Here is a 26,765-nt window from a genome sequence, read left to right as displayed (position 1 = left end):
ATGAGTAGCATGCTTTTTACTAACGCATTTAGCGCTTGCTGACAAGTAATGTTAGTATAGTGTTGTAATGTTACCGTGGAGTGCTTTTGGAGCTTTTGAAGCCTAAAATTAGGCTCGCTTATATTGCCTAATTTAACTTTGACATTTTCACGATTTATGCACCTGTTGTCATTAAAAATTGTTTCCATGTAATTATGTGCTTAGAGACTGATATTTATTGTTTGAGCAAATGGTGCCTAAAAGTATGCACGATTTTTTCGAAATCAATTGTTTTTTCCAGTAATATCGTTCTCTTTTGCCAGATTTCAGAATTTGTCACAGGACAACAATCTCAGTATAGGCGTATAGTTTCTCTATAAAGTAATTACAATACTAAGATACTGAAATTAGGCGCTTAAAAGTAGGCAAAAGATTTTAAATTCCAATATTTCACCAAAAAAATATCATTCATTCTCTGATTCAGACTAAAATTAATTTTCTGCGATTTATCGTTTTGTATCAATGAATTGTTGCTTATAATTATTATAGTTCGCCAGTAAATGGATTTAAGCTTCAATGTATTATTACAACATGCCTAAAATTATGCAAAGCTACAGCTTTAAACGCAGATAACCACAGTTTCTGTCATTAAAATCACTTCTCACCAATCTAGCGATTATAAGCAGTTATTCGAGAGAAAATTATATTCGTATATATGTACATTAGGGTGAGTCAAAAATAAACTTGTCAAATACATCAGTTAAAGTAAACTTATATGTGCATAAGTACAGAGAAAAAATATCCGAGGAAGGAAGTATTTTTTCCACTCTTTAAAACTTTGAAATAGATGATTTTTCGAATTCATCGCTTAATCTGAATCTATATGCAGAAAAAATATCCCTGCAAGAGATTTTTTTACTTTTCACTTTGGATGTAAAAACCTATCAAATTTAGGGGATAAAATGAGCTGTATATAGAAAGGAAAAATATCCCTGCAAGGAATTTTTTTATTACTTCTAAAAAGCTTTTAAATATAATAACCTGTAGAGTTTATGCGTTAAAGCAAAAATATAATCGCCGGAAAAAATATCCCTGCTAGGATTTTTTTCATTTTCCAAAGTTTTTATGTATATGATCTAATTCATAGAATAAAATGAATATATTCATAAACAGAAAAAAATATCCCTGCAAGAAATTTCTTTTTATTTTTCAAAGCTTTTAAATTTTTAGTCCTGGGATATTTAGGGGATAAAATAAATCTATGCATGTATATACAAAGCAAAATTTATATTTGTAAGGAAATTTTTTTCACTTTTCAAACATTTTAAATAAATAACTTGTTGGAATTCATGAGTTAAAATGAACCTACATATGTATGTATATAGAAAAAAATTACCCGACAGCGAAATTTCTTTTTTTACTTTTCAATGCTCCAATATATGATTTTTTGAATTCATGGTTTAAAAATAACATCCTGCAAAGAACATTTTTTCACTTTTTCCAGCTTTTAAATAAATAAAGTTGTGAACTTCATGGGTTTAAGCGAACTCATATGCAGAAAAAATATCCCTGCAGGGACAATTTTTGTCACTTTTCAATGCATTTATATATGTATACACATATGTATGTAAGCCTATCGAATTCGTGGATTAAAATTAACATAGTATATGTGTGTATATGGAAAAAACAATATTCCTGGACTAACTATGAAAAAAGATTGCATGTATTAGGTTTTTTACTTTTCAAAGCTTTTTAATATACAAACCTGTCGAATTCATAAGCCAAAATGTACCTTAGTACATCGAAAAAAATATCCCTCCAAGGGAAAAAATATCCCTCGAAGGGAAATTTTTTTCCCCTATGCAAAGCTTTAAGTATATGCATCTGGAACAAATGGTTATGGCGTTTTTAATGAAAACATTTTTTGTACGTATTATTTATAAGGGATATTTTGAAGGCTCACCGCCAACGTTACAATTAAGCTGAAATAGGTTCCTTGTAGAGCTATTTTTTCGCTGTATATACAATATAGGTTCATTACAATCCATAAATTCGAGATTACTTTTTTCTTACCTCACCCTAATGTACATATGCATCTCTATTAGCCTTTCCGCTGGATTAAAAACAATTACAATAACCCTCTAATGAGACGGTATTTCATTGTGCACACATTTAAATGAAAGTGACGTTGAGGCGTAAATCCTTTGATGCCACAATAAACGTAATAATAATTCAAAATAATTAATGAAAGGCGAGAACGCACTCACACACACATATTCGCTGAAACTCCCACGTGGCATAATTAGGTGCAATACTTAGTGCCACGCAGCAGCCATTAGCGGCGCAGCTTTGTTTTCGCGTCAAGGAAATATGAAAAGGAAAAGCGTGAAAGATTAAAAGATTGAATTATGTATGTGTTTGGATGTGTGAGCTATGTGTTATTTGCGATTGGATAAAGGGCATAAAAGAAAAGTATGTGAATGATGGCAGCGAAAAAAATGCTAATGACAGTTAATTAAAAAATGCGTTTCCTTTTTGCATGACAAAACAAAGGGACGCAAAGAAAATATCAAACAAAAGGTGAAGGTGCAAAATTTGGGTAGCATGCTTTTAGGTGAATTAACGGATTTTTCGCACAAAAACAGTGCATAAATATCTGCATTTATGCTTTTAAATTCAGTTCGCCTATAGGTATGTGATGATTTCTGATTTAAAACTTTAAAAACTGTATTATGGCAATCATTGAGCTTTTTTATAGAAGGTTGATTAAAGAGTCAAATTAAGCAGAAATTGAGAAACGCAGTATTAAGCTAACTTTCGAAGACTATTCAGCTACTTTCAAGCGCGGGATGAATATAATTTTTTGAATATCAGTTCCTTCATATATTCTTTATAAGCTTACAAAGTTTAGTAAAGCTTTCTAAGCTTGTATGAAAGCTTTTAAGCTTACATTAAAGTTTTTAAGGTTACACGAAAGCTTTTAAGCATAACAAAATTTTTCTAAGTTTCCATGAAAGCTTCTAAATGTGCATAAAAGCTTCTAAGAATGCATTAAAGCCTTTTCACTTACCATAAAAGCTTTAAGCATTTTTTCATATTTTGCAAAAGGCATCAAAACGATTAAAACAATGCGTAATTCTTAATAGATCAAAGCTTTAAAAAATAATTTCTTTTACTGCTCTAGGTGGAGTTAAAACTAAAAAGCTTTTTAAAAATTACAAAAATTTAAGTTTTGTTAGCAACATCATAAGATTTCTACGCACAGTGGAAAAAAAGCTTTAAAGCTTTTCGTATATTGCAAACAAAAAACATTTTTTTAATTATCCTTATTATTTTATACGAGAATGAAGTTCATGAATTTGTGGACATCGACTAGGTTTTAAAAAATCGTTTTTGTGAAAGCTCTACTTAAGCTAATTCTAAAATTTTTTTATTTGAAAATTTCTTTTAGCTTCGAAAGCTTTAAATTCTACTGTAATTTGAAAGCTCAGAAATAATGATCCTTAGAAGCTTAAAGCTTGATGAGATTAGAAAATAATTTTAGGTACTGGACAGTTTGTAAATGAGTACAAATCTTTCATTCTCGAATTTTCGTAATAGTTTTTCATAAAGCTCCAGTTTTTGTCATACTAAAATATTTTCATTTGCGTTATAACGAAAAAGCTCGAAATTTATTAATATTTCGAAGCTAATGATTGAAAAAGTGAGCTTTTATCTTTTTAAATTATTAAAAAATACTAAAAAGCTCAAAATGCATAAAATCATGCTCAAAAGGCTGAGCTTTCATGATATGACAGGACTGTTTAATTGACTAAAGAATAAAAGCTCAAAGTCCTTTGAAACATTTACTATTCAGAATTTTTTACGATTTTCACGTTTCTGACTTAATTGCTACAATAAAAGCTCAAACTACTATTTTTAGCATAGAGAGTGTCACATTTGAAAGCTCGAGCTTTCAAAGGATTCTGTGACAAGTGAAAGCTGTTTAAAAAATAGGGTAAATAATAAAATGTGCTACATGAACTACTAAAACTTTAAATAGATTACAAACTAGTTATAAATAAAGCACTTGTTCAAAACTGTTACTGTATTATACACCACATACTTTTATACGAGTACTAAATAAATTTATGTAGACTTTTTTAGAAATGTTAAGTGAGAAAAATAATTAATAATATTAAATTCAATCCATGATACTATGAAGAAAGTTAATGTTTTAAAACATTTTCCTACAAGTTGTTAATAATCTACGAAGAACTATGTAAAATATACTATAAAAAATTGAGAATAAATTTAATTAAATTAAAAATCGAAGTAAAACGCCTTGAACTCTAACCCTTGCCTAATAATTTTAAATTATAATGTTTAGCGGAGGAATTTGTTATACCTAAATGAATATGTATCCTCCTCTATGCTGTTTAAAACGAAAAAAAAAATTGTTAGCTGTAGAAAATTAATAGTTGTGCTTTCATATTTTTGCAAAGCTAAGCGACAGCTTTCACTAATCTTGTGCATTAATATATGATTTACTATAAAAATATGTTGAGTATGTACTTAAAAAAGTCGTAGTAATTTTCAGGTTCGAAAAGGTTCTTAGCGTAGAGCTCTTAAGCTTTCACTCCAACAGATTTTATTGCAATTTTTTTTTTTTGTTAATTTTAAAGAAGTAATCCCTTGAAATAGAATTCCTAGTTTTTTAAATAAACAGTAGAAAATATATGTAATGGAAATAGCTGAGCTTTCACTCACTGAGCTTTCACTAATTTTATGATATTGCAATTTATTTAGTTCTTTTAAAGAAGTAAGCGCTTCAAAGAGTATTCTTAACTTTTTAAGTAAGCAGTAGAAATGAATATAAAGAAAAAAATGAGCTTTCACTCACTGAGCTTTCATACTGCAGCTTTCACTAATTTTACCGATTAATATATAGCTTAAATTCTATGTACCATAATTGAAAAATTACAATATCTTTCAAGCCTGAAAAGCTACTTAGCGTAGACTTTCTGAACTTTCACTCCTAAAAATATTTTTTAGTGCAGTCGAAAAAGTTGATAGCAATTTAAAAACTTTTTTAAAAAAGTTAAAACATTTTTTAAGCTCGAAAAGGTACCCAGTCTTGAGCTTTCACTCCTAAAAGTTTATTGCCATATTTTTAGTTCATTACAAAGGAGTACACGCTTCTTACATCATTGTTTATTTTCATATAATAATAAAAAAATTAAAATATTACAAAAGTAGTAAAAAGCTTTACTGAAAGCTTAGTAAAAATAATGTTCGCCAATTGTCTGTTGAAAGGTTTTGAAAGTTTTATGTTTACTGCTTACCGAAAGTACAAAACAACAAATTTTGAACGTATCAAAAATTTAGTGAAAGCTCTATATGCCATAAGTTATTTCCGATAAGAAAGAAAAACTCACCAGCTTTAAGAAGGGCAGACTACTTTAGTAATTTAGTGCTTTGTTAACAGATTAAAAGATTTCCGAAACAAACAAAATAATAAAGTGAAAGCTTTCATAGCAGTTGTGGTGAAAGTTTAACGCAACGGTTGCTGCTTGTATGTTTTTTATAAGCTCAAAGCTCACTGCTCATTGAAAATTTGAAGTATAAAATGCAAATTTTAATTCAATTAGAAATACAGTGAAAGCTTTTTGTACAATAAGCTTTTTCAGATAAAAAATAATAAAGCTGAAAAACTCGGCAGTTTTAAAAATGGTAAAATAGTTTAGTTCTAGTTAGAGCGCAATGACAAAAGATGGGCACTGCTTGCTGTCAGATTTTCAGATGAAATAAAATAACAAATTGAGAGCTTTCACAATAATAGGCGTGAAAGTTTAATGCAAGCGGTTCTATCTTTTTTTTTGGTTTTTGATAATCTACTTTAAGCCCAAAGCTTTGTTAAATCCTTACCCAAGTGCTAAAAAATAAAAAAAACATTTCATTGTGAAAGCTCGGGAAAGCTTATATGTATTTCAAAAGCTTTCGAAGATACACTGCATAACAAAAAAACATAATATGACTAGATGCAGGAATTAATAATCAAACGAAATATTAAATTGAGAGCTTTCACATCAGTGGTGGTGAAAGTTTAACGCTTTGGTTTTTGTTGTTTGTTTTGCTACTTTAAACTTAAAGCTTTGTCAAACCCTTATCCAAGTATTAAAAAGTAAACAAATTTATGTGTGAAAGCTCGCGAAAGTTTACATGATTTTCAAAAGCTTTTGGGGATGCACTGCATAACAATTGACTTCTAATATAATATAGCTAGTTGCAGGAATTAATAGTCAAACAAAGTAACAAATTGAGAGCTTTCATAATGAATTGTGAAAGTTCGGGAAGATTTATATGATTTTCAAAAGCTTTCAGAGATAAATTGCATAATAATTGACTACTAACATATAATATAATAAAGCTAGTTGCCGGAATTGATGCAATATGGAGTTAGTATAATCGTGATTAAACTTTTTATAAAAAAATTAAGCTCAGTTAAATAAAATAAAATAAAATATATTAAAAAAAAGCATTGTAAAAAATTAGCATTAGTACTATTACAACTAAATAATGAAAACTCAAACCTTGTGATCCAAAAACTTTCTTCTCTTCCATGAAAAGAATTATTAGTTACCTAAATACTTGTATACAAATACCTAACTGTATATTGTAGTATAGAGAAATTTGTTACTTTTAATGCTGAATACGACTAATTAGTGAATTTAATAAAGTAAAAAAATTAATACATATAAATTATACCGAATTGAAGTGATTTGAAAAGTAATGAAGAGTAACGTCTAACCTACAAAGAAAAAATTGAAAATTTACAATTATTATAAAATTAGTAGTAATAAGCATATATTTAGTGGAGCATGTTGAGAGTTCGTTTACTACCAAATACAAATTAAATAATAACAGCATATAATTAAATTAATTACGTTTATAATTAATGCAATATTATGATACTAATTAGTGCATTTACTTCCAGGAATTAATTGACCAACTATTCCTAAATAATTATGAAAATCAGAATTGAAAACACTTAATTAAAGAATGTATACCAAAATGCCATGTCTGAATGTGGTATAAAATACACTACAATAGAAAAAGAAAAGTGAGCTGACACTTATGATTCGATACTTAAAAGCGTTCGATACTTAATTGAAACTGTAGAATATGGTAACTCTTAAAACTGAATAATACAAAGATTATGCAGCACACATTGAAAGAAATAATAAATAAATATTAATACATGAAGTAAGTTATGGAGTTTTATTTTTAGCTGTGTGGGAAAGTTGGTTAGTGATCAGCAAGTAACCGTAGCAGAAGCTCGATGTAGCAAAGATAGCGTTTCAACTCCGTGAGAGAGCAATTTGGAAACCTTTTGAGCAGTCAGTTTAGTCAGGAAATCGATTGGGAGCAACGTATAAAGTAAATTTAGAAGCGTAAATGATAGAATAGAAAAACACACTGGAGAGACCTTCTAGGAAATTATAAAATATGCCACGTACTCCAAATTCTTGAACGAAAGTACCGCACACATTTGACAATCTATTGGGTAAGCACAGGCGTGAAATCAAGTGTGGAAACCGAAAGATGGAAAAAACGTTTTTTCGTCATTTCCATTAAGTTCAATTTGTGGGTGAGTAATCTATACTAAGGCCCACAGAACAAGGAAAAACGTTAACTTCGATCGCATCGAAGCTATATGCCAACTCTTTTTTGATCAGTCAGTGTATATGTAAGCTATAGGATGATCCATTTCGAGGTTCTCTACTTTTCCAAAGAAAGAACACAGAAACTTCAAATGGAATTGGTAATGTTTATTATAATTGGAAAGAACATTCTTTGACATTTATTTTTCGAAGATTGTCTCTTTCAAATGTTAGCCGCGGGTACGTCTCAGACGGTCCATACGTTGAGTCCAAGTTGAAACTCGTTCGAGTATTTCGACTGGCGAATGACACGCGTGATATTTTGCTCCAAGGCTTGAACCGAAACGGGAATGTCTGCAAAGGCTTTAAATTTTAGATATTCCAATAGGAAAAAGTCTAACGGTGAGATATTACACGATCTTAGTGGTCAATCGAGCGGCCCAAAACGTGTAATTATCTGCTCACCGAAGTGTTCTATCAATAAATCCATTAACTGATACGGTATGTGGGATTTGGCGCCGTCTTGTTGAAACGAAAAGACAAAATTTGGCTCTAAAACGTCGAATCTTCTTGGAACTTTTCAAAAGCACATAGAGCGAAGCGTTGCCGCTTGGGAAGGTCGAGCGGCTTCAGTTCTTGCACAAGTCATATTTTGTTCGCTTTCTATTTAAGATCTCAACGTAAAACACGGCAAGTCATTCCATACATCAGTTCCAGTTGCTGCGAACGGTGTCGCATCGATTCTTTAACGTCTTCGTGTACAGTCTCACTTACGGCTTCTTTTTTTCTTCACTGCGTGCTTGACGGTGTCTATTCGGTCGAATATTATCCAATAATGAATGCTGTGTCTCAAGATGAGTGATGGTGTTGCGAATAGTATGCTCAGCAGGCTGATTATGTTGACCCAGAAGTTTTCTTACAGAACGTGAATTTAGGTACTAAAGTGGAACGATTTGTAAACGTTGTTCAGGCGTAGCCTTCCAATGATGAATTGCCAAACAATAATGAACAGAAATAATATGACCGCTCTGTCAAAATAAGCAGTTGAAAAAAGTTGATTCCAAAATGCCGCGCTCACAGAAACCCTTGTTACTCCAGCCATAGCTGCTCTTCGACCGAATTTTTCACTAGTAAAATTATTCGCCACAGATAGGAAGCGGTAGAAATCACTTGGTCGGGACTAAAATGTAGATACATAAGAACCCAGCTCACGGAACTTCTAGCGAGCAACTCATAATGTATTTGGCCTGGCCTTGTCCAAACGGAACACAAGTTTGCTTACTTCGGCCGGTCCAATTGTTGACAGTATGGATCTGCATTGAGAGCTTGGTCGTAAAGAGCAAGTCATAGCAGATAATTGCCTGCCAAGTTTACTAAACACGCAACAAAACCGTCAATCCTGGCTTGGTCACCGTTTTCGCGGGCTCACTGCGTTTCAGCTGCGGCGATTTTTGCTTGAAGTTGTCGTTAGTGATCCACTTTCATCACCAGTACTCATTCACTTCACACTTGGATCAATTATGTGGCAACTCAGCAGCGTTTCGCAGATCGAAATTCGGTTCATGAGGTTTTCTGATTCAAATGATGTGATATCCACATATCGAGCTTTCTTTGGTATTTAAATAGTTTCAAACGGTTTTGTGGAGAATATTTTCTCTGAGGCAATGGAAATTGTGCGATATTTTCGGCAGTATGCCCTTTAGAGCGGGGACATCTTTGAAATCCAAATTACCGGAGCAGAATCGACAAAACCAAAATAAAAAGCTTTTCTTTAAAAGAGGGTTAAAAGTTGAGTCACCATTGACAGCATCTCGCGGTAGAATAACATAACTGTGTTGCATAATTCTACCGCCAGATGTCGCGCCGCTTAACAAATGAAATAAAGCTTTGCCGCTTATCAAGTCAACTCTGAGTCAATGACTCTAGAGCACGCTACATACTTACATACATATAGCTTTTGCGCCACAAGTCACTCAATATGCTGTTGTTATTGTTCTAGCTTTATTATTATTGTTTTTACTGGCGCTATTTTGTGTTTATCAAGAGCTTTTTGTTTTAGTTTATATTTCTAGCCGCAATGAAGTGGAGGTGTGCGAAGAAAACAATAAATAACGGAAGAAACGCATAGCGATTCCAATTTAATAAGTTTCGTGGCCTTCGTATATGAAAACAGTTATTCGGCAAGGTTGTGATTTTTAATAAAAATAATTTAATTAGTGAAATCACTGTTGAAAACTAAGCCCGAATCATGTTAGACCACTTGAATGACGATTGCTTATGTGAGATATTCCGATATCTGAGTGTCAAAGAACAGCTGATTGTGACAACACTCACTGAGCGCTTTCGCGACCTAATCGTTGAGAACTTTTGGCGCAAGAAATACAACAAATTCACCACAACCGGCGATAAGAGCTTTGATGAACTCAACTTGTTGGAATTTCAAAAATTTTACAGTTACATCGTGCCACATATACAAGAGCTAACGGTGCATACCACAGCAGATGTCACATTCACCAGTTATTTGGGACGTTTTACACGCAGACCCGATCTCGATTACTACCTACACTTCGCGTATCCCACATTACGTGTGCTACGTTGTTACGATAAACAATTCCATAATGGACATCTGTTGATTGTGCTACGCAAATGTCCGAACCTCGAAGTACTGCGACTGCATAGTATATATGTAACGGGTGAACATTTAGCGAACTTTCACAATTTACGTGAACTCTACATTTGTAGCGGTAAACTAGAAGCTTTGCATATAGACGAACTCTTAGCGAGACGTAAAATTCTTCGTATGCATTTGACGGGTGCAACGACCGTTAAACGTGATATGGATGTGGTTTTGCAGCGCGTCTTCCCACAGATAACGGAAATGCGTTTCTATGATGACGAAGAGCATATAGCGACAGCAAATCTATTTAATGCGTCAACACAGTCCCTTCTGAGTTTGGAGAAGCTGTATTGTAAATATTTAAAGGACTTTGTTTACACCTTGCACTCATTGAAAGAACTTTATTTTGAAAGTCATTTGAAGGTCGTTGACCTGCTTAAACTCGTCGAAAATAATGCACACTTGGAAAACCTCTATATGGGCACGTTGTATGAGAACTTCTTCGCAAATGCACGCGAATGGTTATGCGGTCTAACGGAATGCTTACGTAAGCAACGTGAACGTAAGGTTGCACTTAGTATGCATCTAAATATGCCGCAACGGGTGGTGCAGTATGTGCGGCAATTTGTGGTGGTGAGTTTCTAAGTAAGCAATTTATACTAACTTGCTCTGTGGGTTAAAAATTTTTGTGAACTGAATAGAAAACTTTTGAAAAAGATAGGTTAAAAATTTTTGAAAAGTATGTTGAACATTTTTGAAAAGTGATATAAAAATTTTTAAAAGTAGAGTTAAATATCTTTAAAAGTGGATTAAAAAATTTACGAAAATGGGTAGACAATTGTTCAATACTGGGTTGAAAATTTTTGAAAAATAGACTTAAAGTTTTTGAAAAGTGGGTTAAAAGTTATTAAAACATGAGTTGAAAATTGTTGAAAAGTCGATATAAAATTTTTGAAAATTGTATTCAAAGTTTTTTAAAAGTATGGTGAAGATTTTGGAAGGGAGAGTTAAACATTTTTAACAAAAGGATTTAACATTTTTGAAAAGTGGGTGAAAATTTTGAAAAACGGATTCCAAAAATTTTAAAAATGTGTTGAAAATTTTTTAAAAGTGGAATTAAAATTTGTAAAAGTGGGTTCAAAGTCTTTGTAAAGTGGGCTCTAAATTTTTGAAAAGTGGGTTAAAATAATTTTTGAAAAATAGGTTAACAATTTTTGGAAAGTAGGTTTGAAAAGTGGTCAACATTTTTGAAGAGTGGCTGAAAATTGTTGAGAAATAAATTCACAACTTTTGAATAGTATGCAGAAAATTTTTAAAAAATTAATTGAAAATATTTGCAAAATGGTTGAAAGTAGTTTAAAAGTGGGTTCAAGGTTTTTGAAAATTGTGCTCTAAATTTTTTGAAACGGGGATACAAAATTTCGGAAAAGAGGGTTCAAATTTTTTAAAAAATGCGTTTGAAAAGTGATTAACATTTTTGAAAAGTGGATTCAAAATGGGGTGAGTGAAATTTTTTGAAAAACGTATTCAAAAATTTTGAAAATTGGATTGAACATTTTTGAAAAAATAGAACTAAATTTTAATATTTTATATTTTTTCTAAATTTTTTAAAAGTAGATTGAAATTTTTTTGAAATGGACAAAATTTTTGGAAACTGGATACAAATTTTTTGAGGAATGGGTGACAATTTTTAAAACAAGGACTGAACATTTTTTAAAGTTGAGTTCAAAATTTTTGAAAACTAAGTTTTTTCGAAAAGTAGGTTAAGCATTTTCGAAAAGTGTACTCGAAAATCATGAAAACTTTTGAGAAGTTGATTCAAAATTTTTGAAGAGTGGGTACGAATTTTTGAAAATTGAATTGGAAATTATTGAAAATTGTTTAAAAGGGGATTGAAAATTTCTTGAAAAGTCGATTAGAAATATCTTGAAAAATGGGCAACAGGTTTAATAAACAAAAGTACATCGCAAACCAAAAAAGCTATATAATCCAAATTTCATATAAAGAGGTTCCTCTAGTACTTTTTCATACTAAGTGGGTGACTTTGGATTTTCACCACGTCCATTCCCATACAAAGGTTATGTTGAAGAAAACTCACTAAAAAAAACCGAAGCATTAAATTTAATAGCAAAAATTGTACAACATTACGTGTGAATCGGTAATAAACTAGTGCAATGGCCGTGGCACAACCTACTTTTAGGTAAATCTAATACATATATAGCAATCGGTCTAAAATCACGCCCGTATCATATACATATTTTTAAATTCCATCTCAACCTCTTACTTCGCAATATATAGCACCAATAGAGCTATCCGAGCAAAACTCTGTTAAATTAGTACCTGCAATGTGTGGTAGCTTTTACCATAATCGGACTATAACCTTTCGATCCCCCGGATGCCCAATATGATGACCACAAGACTTTGAGTCTCTGATTATATACCTGCAGCAATTTAGAAAAATCTATTTCGAGCTTATTTTGAATTATTAAAAAATTATATGTATTTATTTTCAATTCTTTTATTTTTAGGACTATGATGATGCTCATGGTTACCTGGTACCAGTGCTGAAAATTCAAAAGCTATCTGCCAATACGTCTATGCTATATCTAGCGTTGATCAATACAAGTGGCATTGAGTTGGCGCTCAAATGGAGTTGATGTAATAAAATTTTCGGAAGATTGCAATAATTTATAGAAGTGTTTTAAAAAGTTCAAATTTTTATAATTTACTTTGGGCATTTAGTATAGCATTATTTTGACAAGCATGACTAGATCAAAAACAAAAAAAAAGTCAAACAAAAGAAAAAAAATGATAGTGAGATCTTGCCTTCCAAATTTACAGTATTGCATTTAAGGATATAAATTTATTGCGTTTAAGATTATTAAAAAAAGTGTGGTTATTAAAGTTCTTGTTATATTTAAGAATTTTTAATAAAATTATTTTAAATAAATATGGAAATGTCGTTTTAATCTTTGCTTGTAGTGCACAGTTTTTGTTGGTATCAATTTCATAGGTTTAGCGATCCCTAGCCGATCCTACGATAACAGAGATTCGCGCTTATTTTGAGAAAAGTTGCGCATAAAAACCATTAGCCGTTTGGTAGTGGTTAAAAAAATCTATCTGGACCTCTTTTTATCTAAAAAGTTCCTAATAACAGAAAGTAGACTCTCCAAGCCTCGACTGTGGAAGATGTTCGGCCAAACATTTATCGAGTGGGATTGACTCATTATTGTACCTCGACTAAAGAGAACACCAATGGATGAAATACTGAGAAATATTTACAGTTTTCTTATCACAAGAGCCTCATATTTTATATTTTTCCGGTCTGGCAACAGCTCAATATCTTTGCTTCCAGTTCCTAGTTCTCTTCTCTAGCACTCGAGTTTCGAGTTTTTGTATTTTAGTGTATTTGCAAGATGGTATTTTCAGCGCTTTTGTCCAATAAGGCTTTTCTCAAAAACCATTGACTTGTAAAAGGAAAGAGAAAGATATACATATTCAATTGGTCAGAGAGAACCCCATATATTTAGCATAGTTCGTTTCACATCCGTCTGTATAAATGGCGTTGATATCCTCTGCACTCGTCACACAATCTATTTTAAAGGAAATTTTATACTGAAAGTATTTACTTGCGCTTATCCAGTGTTAATCTACGGCCAGATTATCTGGTTACAACAGCTAATTGGTTTCGGATAATCAGTACCAATATATACCGGTATCTCTCGAGCTTTCTTAAATCTACAATACTCAGTATTGTTTTCGGCTACAACCCAACGACACTTATTTATAGCAGCTATACACCAAACTATGAAGGAACTCAATTTTAACCTGATCCACAAACGCAATCGTTCTATATAACTAGTCTTTAGTCTATTAGGTTAGGTTAATCTGGTAGGCCAATAAGACACGTATAAACCAGTTTTGGTCCTTTGCGATACAAGGAAGAGTTCAGTTGTTAGGTCCATTAGGAGTAGTTATCCTTTAGGAGTAGGATGCCTTCAGTGTATACGCTCGTTCCATCAGGTTTTTATTTTCTTTATCATGCTTCTGTCCACATCGTCATATAGACAATGCATGGGTTTCCCAATATTAATCACGTTTTTGAGTGTTAGCCGTACACCATTCTAGGCAATCTCGTTCACTATTTCATTTCCCTCGATGGCTTTGTGGCCTGGCGCCCAGTAGAAGTGAAGTTGCCTACTTTTAGCAACACTTGCCACTGCAGCCCTGCTTCCCAAGACACGTCTGGCCGATATGCGAAAGGAGGTTACCACTTTGATGTGGCTGCTTGGCTGTCTACGTAGATGTTGACTCAGGAATTCCCTGCAGGTGCATTAGAGGCCAGCTCCGCGGCTTTCACAATAGCAAAGAACTGAACTTGAAATATGCTGCTGTGGGCCGGCAACTTAAAAGGCTGTCTTATGCCTAAATCTTTACAGTATATTCCCGCACCAACTCTATCGTCCATTTTCGAGCCATCCATATAGATGTACCATTACGCCAGCCATATCTTTCTATGTATTTTTACTTTGAACCTTCTTTCAGTTAAAAAGTGGAATCAAGCAGTCGGTGTTTGCCCAACCGCCATTATCCATCTAGAAATGCCTGAAGGTTCTATATGTAAATTGTCCTGCAGCCAGTAGTCATACCACCGTAGTTTTCAGTTCAAGAGCCGCCGTTGGAGTTGTTTTTAAAGCTCCCATTATACACAGCGCAGCGAGCCCTGAACCCTTTCCATTGGCCTCTGGTAGATGGATTTCCGTACATGGTAGACAGGCGTACTACTGCACCGTAAACCAGAATTGGTATATTAAAGAACCGATCGAAGTTAGTAGAACATAAAATAAATATATGATCGTCAAAGGTCTGACTATTTTCAGATAATCGTAACCTGTCAGACCGATTTCAAAATATGTGGAAAAACCACAGTTGTGATCCACCTTCTTTATGCTAGAGAAGTACTTAGCTGACAAGTACTTTAACAATTAATAATTGATACGGTCGGTATATTAGTGTCTAATTGTGTACATGAGTATTAATTTCAGTCGGTATTTATGTCCTTTTAAGAAGTGTTTAAAATTGAAAAATGTGAAAGGAACGCTGACCAAGTCGTTATGCAATCAAAAATCAATTGTGACAGATGACAGTGTGTCCAAATATTCCCGCGCTATAATTTAATTATTCAAAACGTAATGATAGTGCACTGGTGGTTTCAACTTTTTGCCTTGGAAGACATACATACATACATATGTACATGGTAAATACACTTATATTCGAAGGTACTTACACGCACTCGGGTACATATTTTCATTTTTGAGAAAGCAGACACTCATATGTACATTTCTCTATTCGATATAGAAGTCATTTTCTGTAAGGAAGCGTGTCTTTCAATCCACCAGTGATACGCTAACCCATTTATTGATTTCAAGGCGTGGGAATTAACGGCAATTATAAGCAAACGTTGATAATTTTTTCAAAATAATATTAAATGCAATCGAATTAAATTTTAATTGCTTACGAAGAATTGTTACAAAGTGGAAATATTTACGAGGTCATTCTAGAACTATAGTCGTAAAGAAAAAAACTTTTTTTTAATTTTCAATTTTAATAAGAAACAAGAAAAAACGATAACTTCGGTTGGGAAGCTAAAGGTTAATCCATTTCGAGGTTCCCTAGTTTTTTAAAGAAAAAACACAGAAACTTCAAATTTAAAGGGGAAAGTTCATTATCATTCGAAAAAACATTCGTTGGCAATTAGTTTTTTAAGATTATTTCTTTTAAATGTTGGCCGCGGCTACGTCTCAGATGGTCCATCTTTTGAGTCCAATGACTTGTTCGATTATTTCGACTGGTAACTGACGAATGACACGCGTGATGTTTTACTACAAGGCCTGAATAGAAGCGGGATTGTCCGCATCCGAAGGGTTCTCTCAATAAATCCATCGATTCATGTGATTTGTGGGAAGTGAAGCCATTTTGTTGAAACCAAATGTTGCCGAGATCACGAGCTTCAATTTCAGGCATCAAAATGCCGATTATCAAGATAACGGACGCCATTGACGGTTATCATTATCACCGGTATCATTTTTGAAGAAATGTCGACCGATGATTTCACCAGTCCACAAACTAAAACAAACCGTTGTTTTTCCAAATGAAATAGCAGCTTTTGAATCACTTCATATTGCTCTTTGTCTCAAATGCGACAATTTTTCCTTGTCTTCATACCCATTGAGCCAGAAATGGGCTGTATCGCTGATCAAATTTGCCTCGAAAACGTCAGATCTTCTTGAAACTTTTCTAGAGCCTATGGAACGAAGCGATGTCACTTGGGTCGATCGGCTTCACTTCTGTACGAACTGTATTTTGTAGGCTTTCAATTTAAAATGTCTACGTAAAATGCGTCAAGTCATTCTATACGTCAATCCGAGTTGCTGCGAAAGGCGTCGAATCGACTCTCCACGGTGTCCGTGTACACTCTTAGCTACGGCTGCTGCTTTTGCTTCACTGCGTGCTGGACGTGATATATTCGGATGAATATTAGCCAATAATGAATGGTGGGTCTTAAGATGGGTGATAAAGTTGCGAATAGTACACTTAGCGCATGGAACACAAAAAAAGGCTATTGACCTCTACAAGGATCACCCGTTATAATAAGAAGTTATCACACAAAAACTTGATTTTGATTGGTCAGCTTGTATGGCAGCTATATTCTATAGCTCTTAACACATTCTTTCAGAGATTATATCATTGCCTTAGGCTACAATCCTTGGCAATCAATTTGTATGGCAGCCACATCTTATAGTGGCCACTGAACAACTTCTAGGAGAGAAAAGGTCGTTTGCGAAATCTTCAGATCGATATCTCAAAAACTGAGGAACTAATTTGCGTATATATTATATTACAACGAAGAATATAGATGCACGAAATGGAAAAGCTTTCTTTGAACCACACATAATTATTTAAAATACGAAATAGAACGTGCCGTTTGAACATTAAAAGAATTATTTCACATAATGATTTCATTAGTCAGTCTTCGCATACATTTTTTATTCTGAGTGATGACTAAATCGAACATCGAACATTAGGAAGGCAAAAAATAAGTAAATCAGCTGATTAGAACTTCAGATATTGTGGCAACTGCGCTGTAGAAGCTTATAGAAAAACGCGTTTTAAGTTTTCGTCCACAGCTCCATCCAGACCAGTTACTAGGACACTACATAAAATGGCTATAACTTCGGGAATATTATGAATTATGAAAAATTCTTAGGGAGATACTTTTGAATACCTACAATATCGAATTATGAAAAGGATTTTTTCAAATTTCTTAACTAGAATACCCATAAGGGGTTATACGAGGTGTGCTCAAAAAGTATCGCGAATTTCGAATTTTTTGTGGCGTTATGTTGGTACTCATGTCTCTCACTTATGCCGACAAGCTTGGCCATTTAATTGTTGACAGCTGCTTTGCTTGCGCGTGTTTTGGATCGTCTTCGATTTTTACCTATCAAAACAATTGCACCACGATAATGTCCCTGCTCACACATCGTTGCTTGTACGCGACTTTTTGGCCAAAAATAACACACTAATGATGCCGCAGCCACCGTATTCCCTAGATCTGGCGCCCTGTGACTTTTTCTTGTTATCTAAACTGAAGAGGCCCATGAAAGGACGACGTTACGCTTCTCTTGATGAGATAAAAACGGCATCGAAGGAGGAGCTGAAGAAGATAAAAAAATGATTTTTTGACGTGCTTCGAAAATTGGAAAAACCGTTGGCACAAGTGTATAATATCTCATGGGGATTACTTTGAAGGGGACAAAATAGATATTCATTAATAAATAAATAATTTTTGAAAAACACAAAATTCGCGATACTTTTTGAACACACCTCGTATACAGTTGGAAGGCCGAAAAAGCGAAATTTCAAGATTTTTTTGAACAAAACTATAAAATTTATTGATTAAAAAATGTATACACTTGTATTATGGCATCTTTTAACTGCATTTTAAGACTTAGTATTTGTAAAAATATTTATTTGGAAAAGAACTACAGCTGATCTCCTGAGGCTCCTCCCAAAAAAGACGTTTTGCGGTGACCACTATTTCTCTGTACTGGATACTCTGAAATTAAAAAACCAAACAGATTTCGTTAACGTTATGTTAAATCTAGTAAAGCAAATGGAAGGAATAAGCAAAATAAAATTGTTTGACAAAATGGCGGTTTCCAAAAAAAAAAATCGATATTTGACCAAAATTTCGGCCTTAAATTGTTTATTAAAAAATATTTATTTGGGAGAAAAAACCTTCGTTTAATTACTAAAAAATATATAAGAAGCTCATGTTAAAGTTTGAGACACCAAGCTGGCACTCTTAGCGATAGAAGAAATAATACATTTTCTGATTCATCCAAAATAAGCTTTTTGGGTTTGGATGATAAGTTGTAGCCAATGTTCCGACCAAAAATCTGAAGTGATTTCATTACATTTAATCTTTACACTAATCTAGATTGTCCTCACTGTCATTGGAGATTTATAAAATAGCTGTTTTTAACATTATTAAAAGAAAATACGGCAAACAATCGAAGAATTCGATGGAGTGCTTTTAATTTATTTGTTCGCTTACATTTTTGTTGTTTCTTTAATTTTTTGCCATTTGTTGTGTCTAACTCAGCTGTGACAATTTGATATATTTCTCTACAAAGAAACAAATGATGCTAAATCAGAGTCGCATAGGAAAATTTCAGAGTAGAATAGCTTCAAATCTCCACGGTGATGAGATTAACAAAGTTTTAACTGATACGTACAACCGTTAGGTGAACAAATCTATTGTATTCTGTAGCAACAGGTGGCAAGAGTATAAAAATATCTGCAAGAATTTTATTAAATCAAAAAACCAAGACTTAATATTTATATTATCTAACACCTACACAAATCTCTCCGAACAATCCTACATAACACTAATTTTGTTCACGCCAAGCATCAACCAACAACAGCACTGACAACACTGACACATAACGGTACTTTGCTAAATTTCACTAATCAGCTTTTTAATTGCTAATCAATTTAATACACTGCTAAAGTAAACATCCCAAATATATTTAAAAATTTCCCACTTACCTGCTGCATGCTCCACTTCCTTTAACTAAATTCTGCTTCCGTTAATATTTATGTGCGCACAATTATGTCGCATCATTTCCACTGCTAATTTGGAGCAGCTTCTCGTTGATCGCAGCGGCCGGCATTTCTACGCACTTCTACACTCATTTATTCACTAAACACACTAAGGTTAAACGAACTAATATACACATTTGCATATTCAAATTGTTTTAAACTTTTCATTAATACACAAATCACGACGCTTATCACAATAAAAAAACGGGTATAAAAGCACACAAACACAACACACATCAACAGAGCACATCCTCAGCCAACGAATCACTTCATTGAAGAAGAAAAAACGAAACGTAAATAAGAAATGCCGCCGACCGTGGGAAAACGACGAGAAGCTAACAGGTGACAGCTCTGTTGCTGCCAGCGTCGCTGCTTAGCGTGAGAACATGCACGCGGCCTTTGGAAACGCTAAGGTGGCTGTGAGCAGCGCGCTGTTGACGACGGCGACGACGTCGGTCGTTTACGTTTTGACTGGCGCAGTCAAGAGCGTAGCAGTGTTGCTATGTTTATTTTTGAGCCATGAGGGAATAAAAGTGGTAAACAATTTTGTATATCTTGGAAATATAGACTAGCGGTTTGGTAAATAAATTTTCTTTTTACAGTAAATAAGAGTTTCCAGACTAATTTAAATTCTAATATACTATCATTGAAACGTTTTGTATAAGACTCATTTTTATATTTCACCAAATTTACCCTTAAAAAATTCCCGTTGAGTGAAAGGTGCAGCATTGCTTGTTGGCACTGCGTACGTTTGGCAACGAAACAAAACTACAGCGAAACAAAAATCAGCGAGTCAACTGTGGAGCGCTCAGTCGGTGTTTTAACTTTAAAATGAAAATAACTTTTAAAATTAAAACTTAAATGCGCTTGTGCAAGTTAAAATACTAAACAATTCGAATTTATTGAGTGTAAGGAAGTGCTTAGCATAAATGCAGGACTTTCGGTGAAGTGCAATAACAGTCGCTTGTAAATGCAATTTGTATTTGAAACAATTGTGAACATTTAGAACGAATGGGAGCGTGAACATCTGTCAGTTTGCGGTCGCGCTGCTTCTTCCTTTCGTCGCCACTGTGCATTATTGTTGGTGTGTTGTGTGCAGTTTTGTGTTGTTTTTAACTGTTTGGTACGTTTTTACTACCATTAATAAATTGTCGTGAATGTGTGATAAACAAAAGCGTGTAGTAATTTTTATATCAAATAATATTTTATTTATAATACACCACAACTCGCAGCTAAACAGAATTCAGCGTTTAGGAGATAAACGCGCCACCAAATCACTAAATATCACACCGTAACGCAAGTGCCAAATTTTTTAAACGCAACTTTGCCAAATTTTTATACAGCGGAAATAAACAATACGTCCAAATAAGTAAACGTTAGCATATAATATTAAGTGTTCTATGTGCGTGTAGTTTTCAAACATGGAAATATACGCGCCTCTACACACATTTGCCTGCAACAGCGTCGCATTCATATTCGCTAAATGAAGAGTTATAGTGATTACCATATTGGCACCCCTCCCAGCAGCACTGCAACCGCATTGGAGCATCACTTGGAACAGTATAGCCCCACAGCTATTAGCACCTTAGCCAACGGTCACCAGCATCATCATCACCAACAGCAGCAGCAGCAGCAACAACAACAGCACTCACCAGCACACCAGCACCATCATCAATTGCTACACCATCACTCACCGCATTTACACGACCTCAACGACTCGTTATCACCACCCACGTCCATATTGCAAACACATAACGCTGCAGCCATATCGGCAGCTGTTGCAACGTTGCCACAGATGCCGCACTTTGGACTTGGTGGCGGTGTAGGTGGCGCTTATGCGCAAACACCACCCAGTCCGCCGGTACATCATGGCGCTGGCGGCGGTGGTGGTTTATTGCCACCCAATTCGCCACATCATCATCAACAGCAACACCACCAGCAACAGCAGCAGCAACAACATCATCTTGCTATGCTGCCACGCGGTTTGAATGCTGGCAGCGGTGGTGGTGGTGGCGGTTGTGGCCCACTCATGTCTACAGGTCTGAATTCCAATGCGGTTGGTGTGCCATATCGGCCACATATTGAGGATAAAAAATTGACACGAGATGCAATGGAGCGTTATATGCGCGAACGCAACGATATGGTCATTGTGATTCTACATGCGAAGGTGAGCGTTATTTGCAATTCAACAACACAAATTAATTCTGTATTGTTTGTATATTTTTAGTTGCACAATATTTTTGTAGAAATATGCACAAAGGCGTTAAAATGGTTAAAGGATGTGACTGAAAAGTGTAGTGTAGTGTGTGGCAGAAAATTTTTTTGAGTTAAAAAGTGAAGAGCGAGTCTTGTTTTTTAAATTAGATAGTTTCAAAATTTTAGATATACACACACGCTTAAAATTTACTTACAAAATTGCGATTATACCAAATTTATCCAATTTCGGAACTAAATCCAAACACATTTATAACTCGTTAGAGTCTCGCCACCAAAAGCCATTGAAAGAAACTATTGAAGTAAAATAGTACTTCTTCTCTTTAGAGCTTGGCATATTGCCAATGTTTGATCCATGCCAATTATAATATTAATCGCAATTCCCTCGGCAGTCGGCTCAGCGTAACCGGAACAAATCTTACTTCTTATCTGGCATAGGACTGTCACTCGACAGTTAAAATTATGTAATTATTTTAGGATTGTTGTCCGCATGCAAAAACCCACAGTAATGCAGAATTTATACATTTTGATTGATCAGCTTCCATTTTGATAGGATGAAGTCTTTAAAAAGTATGTTCATGATACGTAGAATAGTGCAGGTTTTAAGAACTAAATTATGTACTGCTACCACGAGCTTATGATAATACTTTCAGATTTCAGACCTTATACCCTTATTAATTTAAAATTGATTTCATGTTTTAATTTTGGATTAATATTATTCTATCTGACGACGATGGTAACTTCATTATATCTACAACATTAATAATTTTAAAAGATAGCTAAAATAATAAGTTTTTCTTTAAGTATTAATATTATCGTTTCAATAAAATAAATATTCCTAAAAAGTCCTTAACCGCTGATAAATAGCATTTTTTATAAATAAATTCCTTTGGTAGCAGATAAAAAACAAAAAACACAAATTTTCGATTATCAGTCTCACCCTGTGCTGCATAAAAACGTTGATCCTGCAAAACAATTATTTAATATTAAAAATTTCCCACTCAATATTCTATTATGAACTTATATAACAAAAATACAATATTTACGTCGCCTTCAAGCTTTGCGAAACACAATTCAACGCAATTAATTTCATTTCATGCCTCATCATCCATCCGCCCCAATCAAATCTAAATCATAACTTGAAATCACATAAAAAAACTCCAACGACCGCAACAAAGCAATTAGCGACAAAAATTTGCAACCAAAATCAATCAAATGCACAATACAACTACAATAACAATAATAAAAACAACAATGCCAAATACACAAATTGAAAGCATGAAAATATACACAAAAAAATTAAAAAACAGCAGTAATTTTAATTTTCATTAATTAAATACAATTATTTGATTGCATTGCTCATTACTGCACCGCAAGCAAGCAAGGCGCAGCACAATAAGCAGCGCAGCAGCAGTCGCTGCCTGGCGGCAGTCTTACAATTTTTGCATGCAGCCAAGTGTGAAGGATGTGGTGTTGGCCGCAACAAGTGTTGCAGGCAGCGACAACAGCAAAAAATAATAATCAATCAGTTAGCACCCGACCAAGGGCCGCGCCAAAAGCAACAAATAGTTCAGATATTGAGTATGTGCGGTAGACAATGCCGACAGTCGCGCGGTGGCATGTGCGCGCCGGCGAATGACTTACGCTGATCCACTTGTTAAAGCGATTGCTTGGGTGATTAGCGACAATTCGTGCAACCGCAACTCAAAATTCATAAATACATACACACACATACAACCTGTGGGCAGTTGCTGTTGTTTTGTATTAAATATTTCGATTGGTGCGCCGTCCGAGCACAATTTACATGGCGACTTGTGGAAAATTTGATTGAACTGTAATTTAATAGCAATGAACGATTCGTAAATGTATTTTTGTTGTTGTTTTTGTTTGTGTTTGTGCATACGCTGCCATTCAAACGTAAAACCGCGTTGTGAACGCATTTTTGCTGCAATTATTGATTTGCAATTATTCTGTATGTCAATTTGGCATTCTTGTGGTTTCCGCCAATAAAAATGTGATTTAAAAAATGCCTTATTATTTTTTTAATATAATTCAATTACTCACCACATTTCCTTCTTTTGCACGTTGCATTCATTTCCAGGTCGCGCAAAAGTCATATGGCAATGAGAAGCGTTTCTTTTGTCCACCACCGTGCATTTATCTATTCGGCAGCGGTTGGCGTCGCCGCTACGAGGAGATGCTGCAGAAGGGCGAGGGTGAGCATTGCGCTCAGTTGTGCGCCTTCATCGGTATCGGCAGCTCGGATCAGGATATGCAACAACTCGATTTGAATGGCAAGCAATATTGCGCTGCCAAGACGCTGTTCATTTCCGATTCGGATAAGCGTAAGCATTTTATGCTGTCGGTGAAGATGTTCTACGGCAACGGGCACGACATCGGCGTGTTCAATTCGAAACGCATCAAAGTCATATCGAAGCCATCGAAGAAGAAGCAGTCGCTGAAAAATGCCGATCTATGCATAGCGAGCGGCACCAATGTGGCACTGTTCAATCGCCTGCGCTCGCAAACGGTGTCGACGCGTTACCTGCATGTGGAGAATGGACACTTTCATGCGTCGTCGACGCAGTGGGGCGCCTTCACGATACATTTGCTCGACGATAATGAGTCGGAGTCGGAGGAGTTTCAGGTGCGTGCTAGGATTTGTACTTTTTGTTGTTGTAGTTGTATATTGCTTACTTTTTGAATTTTTATCTATTTTTAATTTTCTCTAATTTTTCTATTTTTTATATTTTCGTTTATTTATTTTAATTTTCTTTAATTTTTTTTAATCTTGTTTTATTTTTTTTTTTTAATTTTGTTTTATTTTTTTTTTAATTTTGTTTTATTTTTTTTTAATTTTGTTTTATTTTATTTAATTTCTTCTATTTTTTTATTTTTATTTTTTAATTTCTAACAATTTTTTTTCTCTTTTTTCCTCTCACCACTCAGGTACGCGATGGCTACATACATTATGGTGCGACGGTGAAACTAGTGTGTTCGGTGACGGGTATGGCGCTGCCACGCCTCATCATACGTAAAGTGGACAAGCAAATGGCACTGCTGGAGGCTGACGATCCGGTGTCGCAATTGCATAAATGCGCTTTCTACATGAAGGACACGGATCATATGTATCTCTGTCTGTCACAGGAGAAAATCATACAATTCCAAGCGACACCATGTCCGAAAGAACCAAATAAAGAAATGATCAACGACGGCGCCTGCTGGACGATCATCTCGACTGACAAAGCTGAATATCAGTTTTACGAAGGAATGGGTCCTGTGGGGTGAGTTTGATGACCAATGTTTATAATATTTCATTATTAATAAGAATTATGGTTATGTGGAGGTCCTATCTGTACCAGAAAAATAAATTGAAAATAATTAACAAAAATTTATTTTTAATCATTTTTAGTTCAAAAATTTGTATATTTTTTATTAATAAATAAAATTTCTTTTTCCAATTCTTCCATAGCTCCCCCGTCACACCGGTGCCAATTGTAAATTCGCTCAACTTGAATGGCGGCGGCGATGTAGCGATGCTGGAACTGAGCGGCGACAACTTTACGCCGCACTTGCAAGTCTGGTTCGGTGATGTGGAGGCGGAAACAATGTACCGCTGCACGGAAACACTGCTATGTGTGGTGCCGGAGATCTCACAATTCCGTGGTGAATGGTTATGGGTGAGTGGGAAAGTTTTGTTAAAAATACATATGTATATCTTATTATAAATAGTAATAATGTAAATATTAATAAAATTATTGAGTTTTAAATTTTCTTTGTTTTTATTTTTGTGGTTAATATACAAATTTTGTATTAATCTTAAAGAAAAAATTGTGTTTAATTAATTAATGGCAATTGAATTTTTATGGACATTTTAATTTTATTTTTTTTTTATTTTATTTTTTTTAATTTAATAATATTTTTTTTGTCCTTCGCTTACTTTTTTTGTTTTTTTTTTTTTTTGCTTTTTAATATTTTTATTGGTATACTAATGAATAATTATCTATAAGAATAAATAATAAAATATAAAAAATAAAATTATCTTAATTAATTTACCCTAAATTCTAAAGATCGTTCAAACTATGAATTTTTGAAGCTTTAATTTTTTTTCAAGTTTTTGTTTGTAATTTATAATATGTTTTTTTTTGAGATTTTTAATTTTAAATTTTTTTTATTTAATGTTAATAATTTTTCTTTTAAAATTGAAATTTTTTAAAAAAAAGTTTTAATTTTTTTTTTTAATTTTCCGAATTTTTTAATATTCAATATTTGTTATCTGATTTCTTTCTAATTTCTGATGAATTAATATCTTTTGTTCAACATCAACTCAAATTTGTATTCCCCTCCCCCCTTCTACCCCACAGGTTCGTCAACCCACACAGGTGCCCATCTCGCTGGTGCGCAACGATGGCATCATTTATGCGACCGGTCTAACGTTCACCTACACGCCGGAGCCTGGTCCACGACCGCATTGCACACAGGCCGAGGATGTAATGCGTACGCGCAATGCAACAGCAACAACAAATAACAATAACACGGGCAACAACAACAATCTGAGTGGCATGAGCAACAATAACAACAACAACAATGTGGCGCACTCACCCGGTGATGGTGGCGCCGCGAACAATGCAACGGTGAATGCCAGTCATCAAATGCACCAAACATTGCCGTCCATGAACGAGGTGCAGTGGAATACGCACGGCGGCGGCGCATTGTCCTGAGTGCGGGCGCCGCATATGCTGTCGGCATATTACGGTGTGGCTCTAGTGGTGGAGCAGACATTTTTTATGCTTTAGAAGTTAGTGAGTTGTTTGCGTGCATACTCTCAGTCTTTATTATGGGAAATTTTTAAGAATTTTTTTATTTTTTGTAATTTTTGTATTAATAATTTTTTAACTCTTACGTAATTTTTTAATTCCGGTAAATTTTTTAAAATATTTTATTTATTTTGTTTTATTTTTTTTTTTAATATTTTATTTTTTATTTTTAATTTTTATCTATTTAAATATTTTTTTTTTTAATTTTTGTATTTTTTTTAATAAAAAATTTACAAAAATTAAAAATTGTAATTTAAATTTTCACCATTTACAAAAACTAAAAAAATTTAGTTGAAATACAAACATTAAAAAAATTTAATTTAAATA

General features: G+C 34.0%; 2 protein-coding genes across 3 annotated transcripts; both read left to right on the top strand.

The window, feature by feature from the left end:
* The first annotated feature begins 9,672 nt into the window (after positions 1-9,672).
* Positions 9,673-13,187, top strand: LOC105223488 (uncharacterized). The gene is made up of 2 exons (XM_011201224.4): positions 9,673-10,872; positions 12,768-13,187. Exons 1-2 carry the CDS (start codon positions 9,871-9,873, stop codon positions 12,894-12,896), a joined length of 1,131 nt encoding a protein of 376 aa, XP_011199526.2. The 5' UTR covers positions 9,673-9,870; the 3' UTR covers positions 12,897-13,187.
* A 6,984-nt stretch (positions 13,188-20,171) lies between these two features.
* On the top strand, positions 20,172-26,537 carry LOC105223489 (suppressor of hairless protein). Of its 2 annotated transcripts, XM_049455807.1 has the most exons (6): positions 20,172-20,530; positions 20,640-21,574; positions 23,723-24,268; positions 24,571-24,905; positions 25,094-25,301; positions 25,986-26,537. In XM_049455807.1, exons 2-6 carry the CDS (start codon positions 20,891-20,893, stop codon positions 26,340-26,342), a joined length of 2,130 nt encoding a protein of 709 aa, XP_049311764.1. In that variant the 5' UTR covers positions 20,172-20,530; positions 20,640-20,890; the 3' UTR covers positions 26,343-26,537. The 2 variants fall into 2 exon arrangements, with proteins under 2 accessions (XP_049311764.1, XP_049311759.1); XM_049455802.1 differs by having other exon boundaries at positions 20,172-21,574.
* Positions 26,538-26,765: the final 228 nt, after the last annotated feature.

Source organism: Bactrocera dorsalis, chromosome 1 (assembly GCF_023373825.1).
Source record: "Bactrocera dorsalis isolate Fly_Bdor chromosome 1, ASM2337382v1, whole genome shotgun sequence".
NCBI classification, from domain to species: domain Eukaryota; kingdom Metazoa; phylum Arthropoda; class Insecta; order Diptera; family Tephritidae; genus Bactrocera; species Bactrocera dorsalis.
This window is presented reverse-complemented; position numbering and strand designations above follow the sequence as displayed.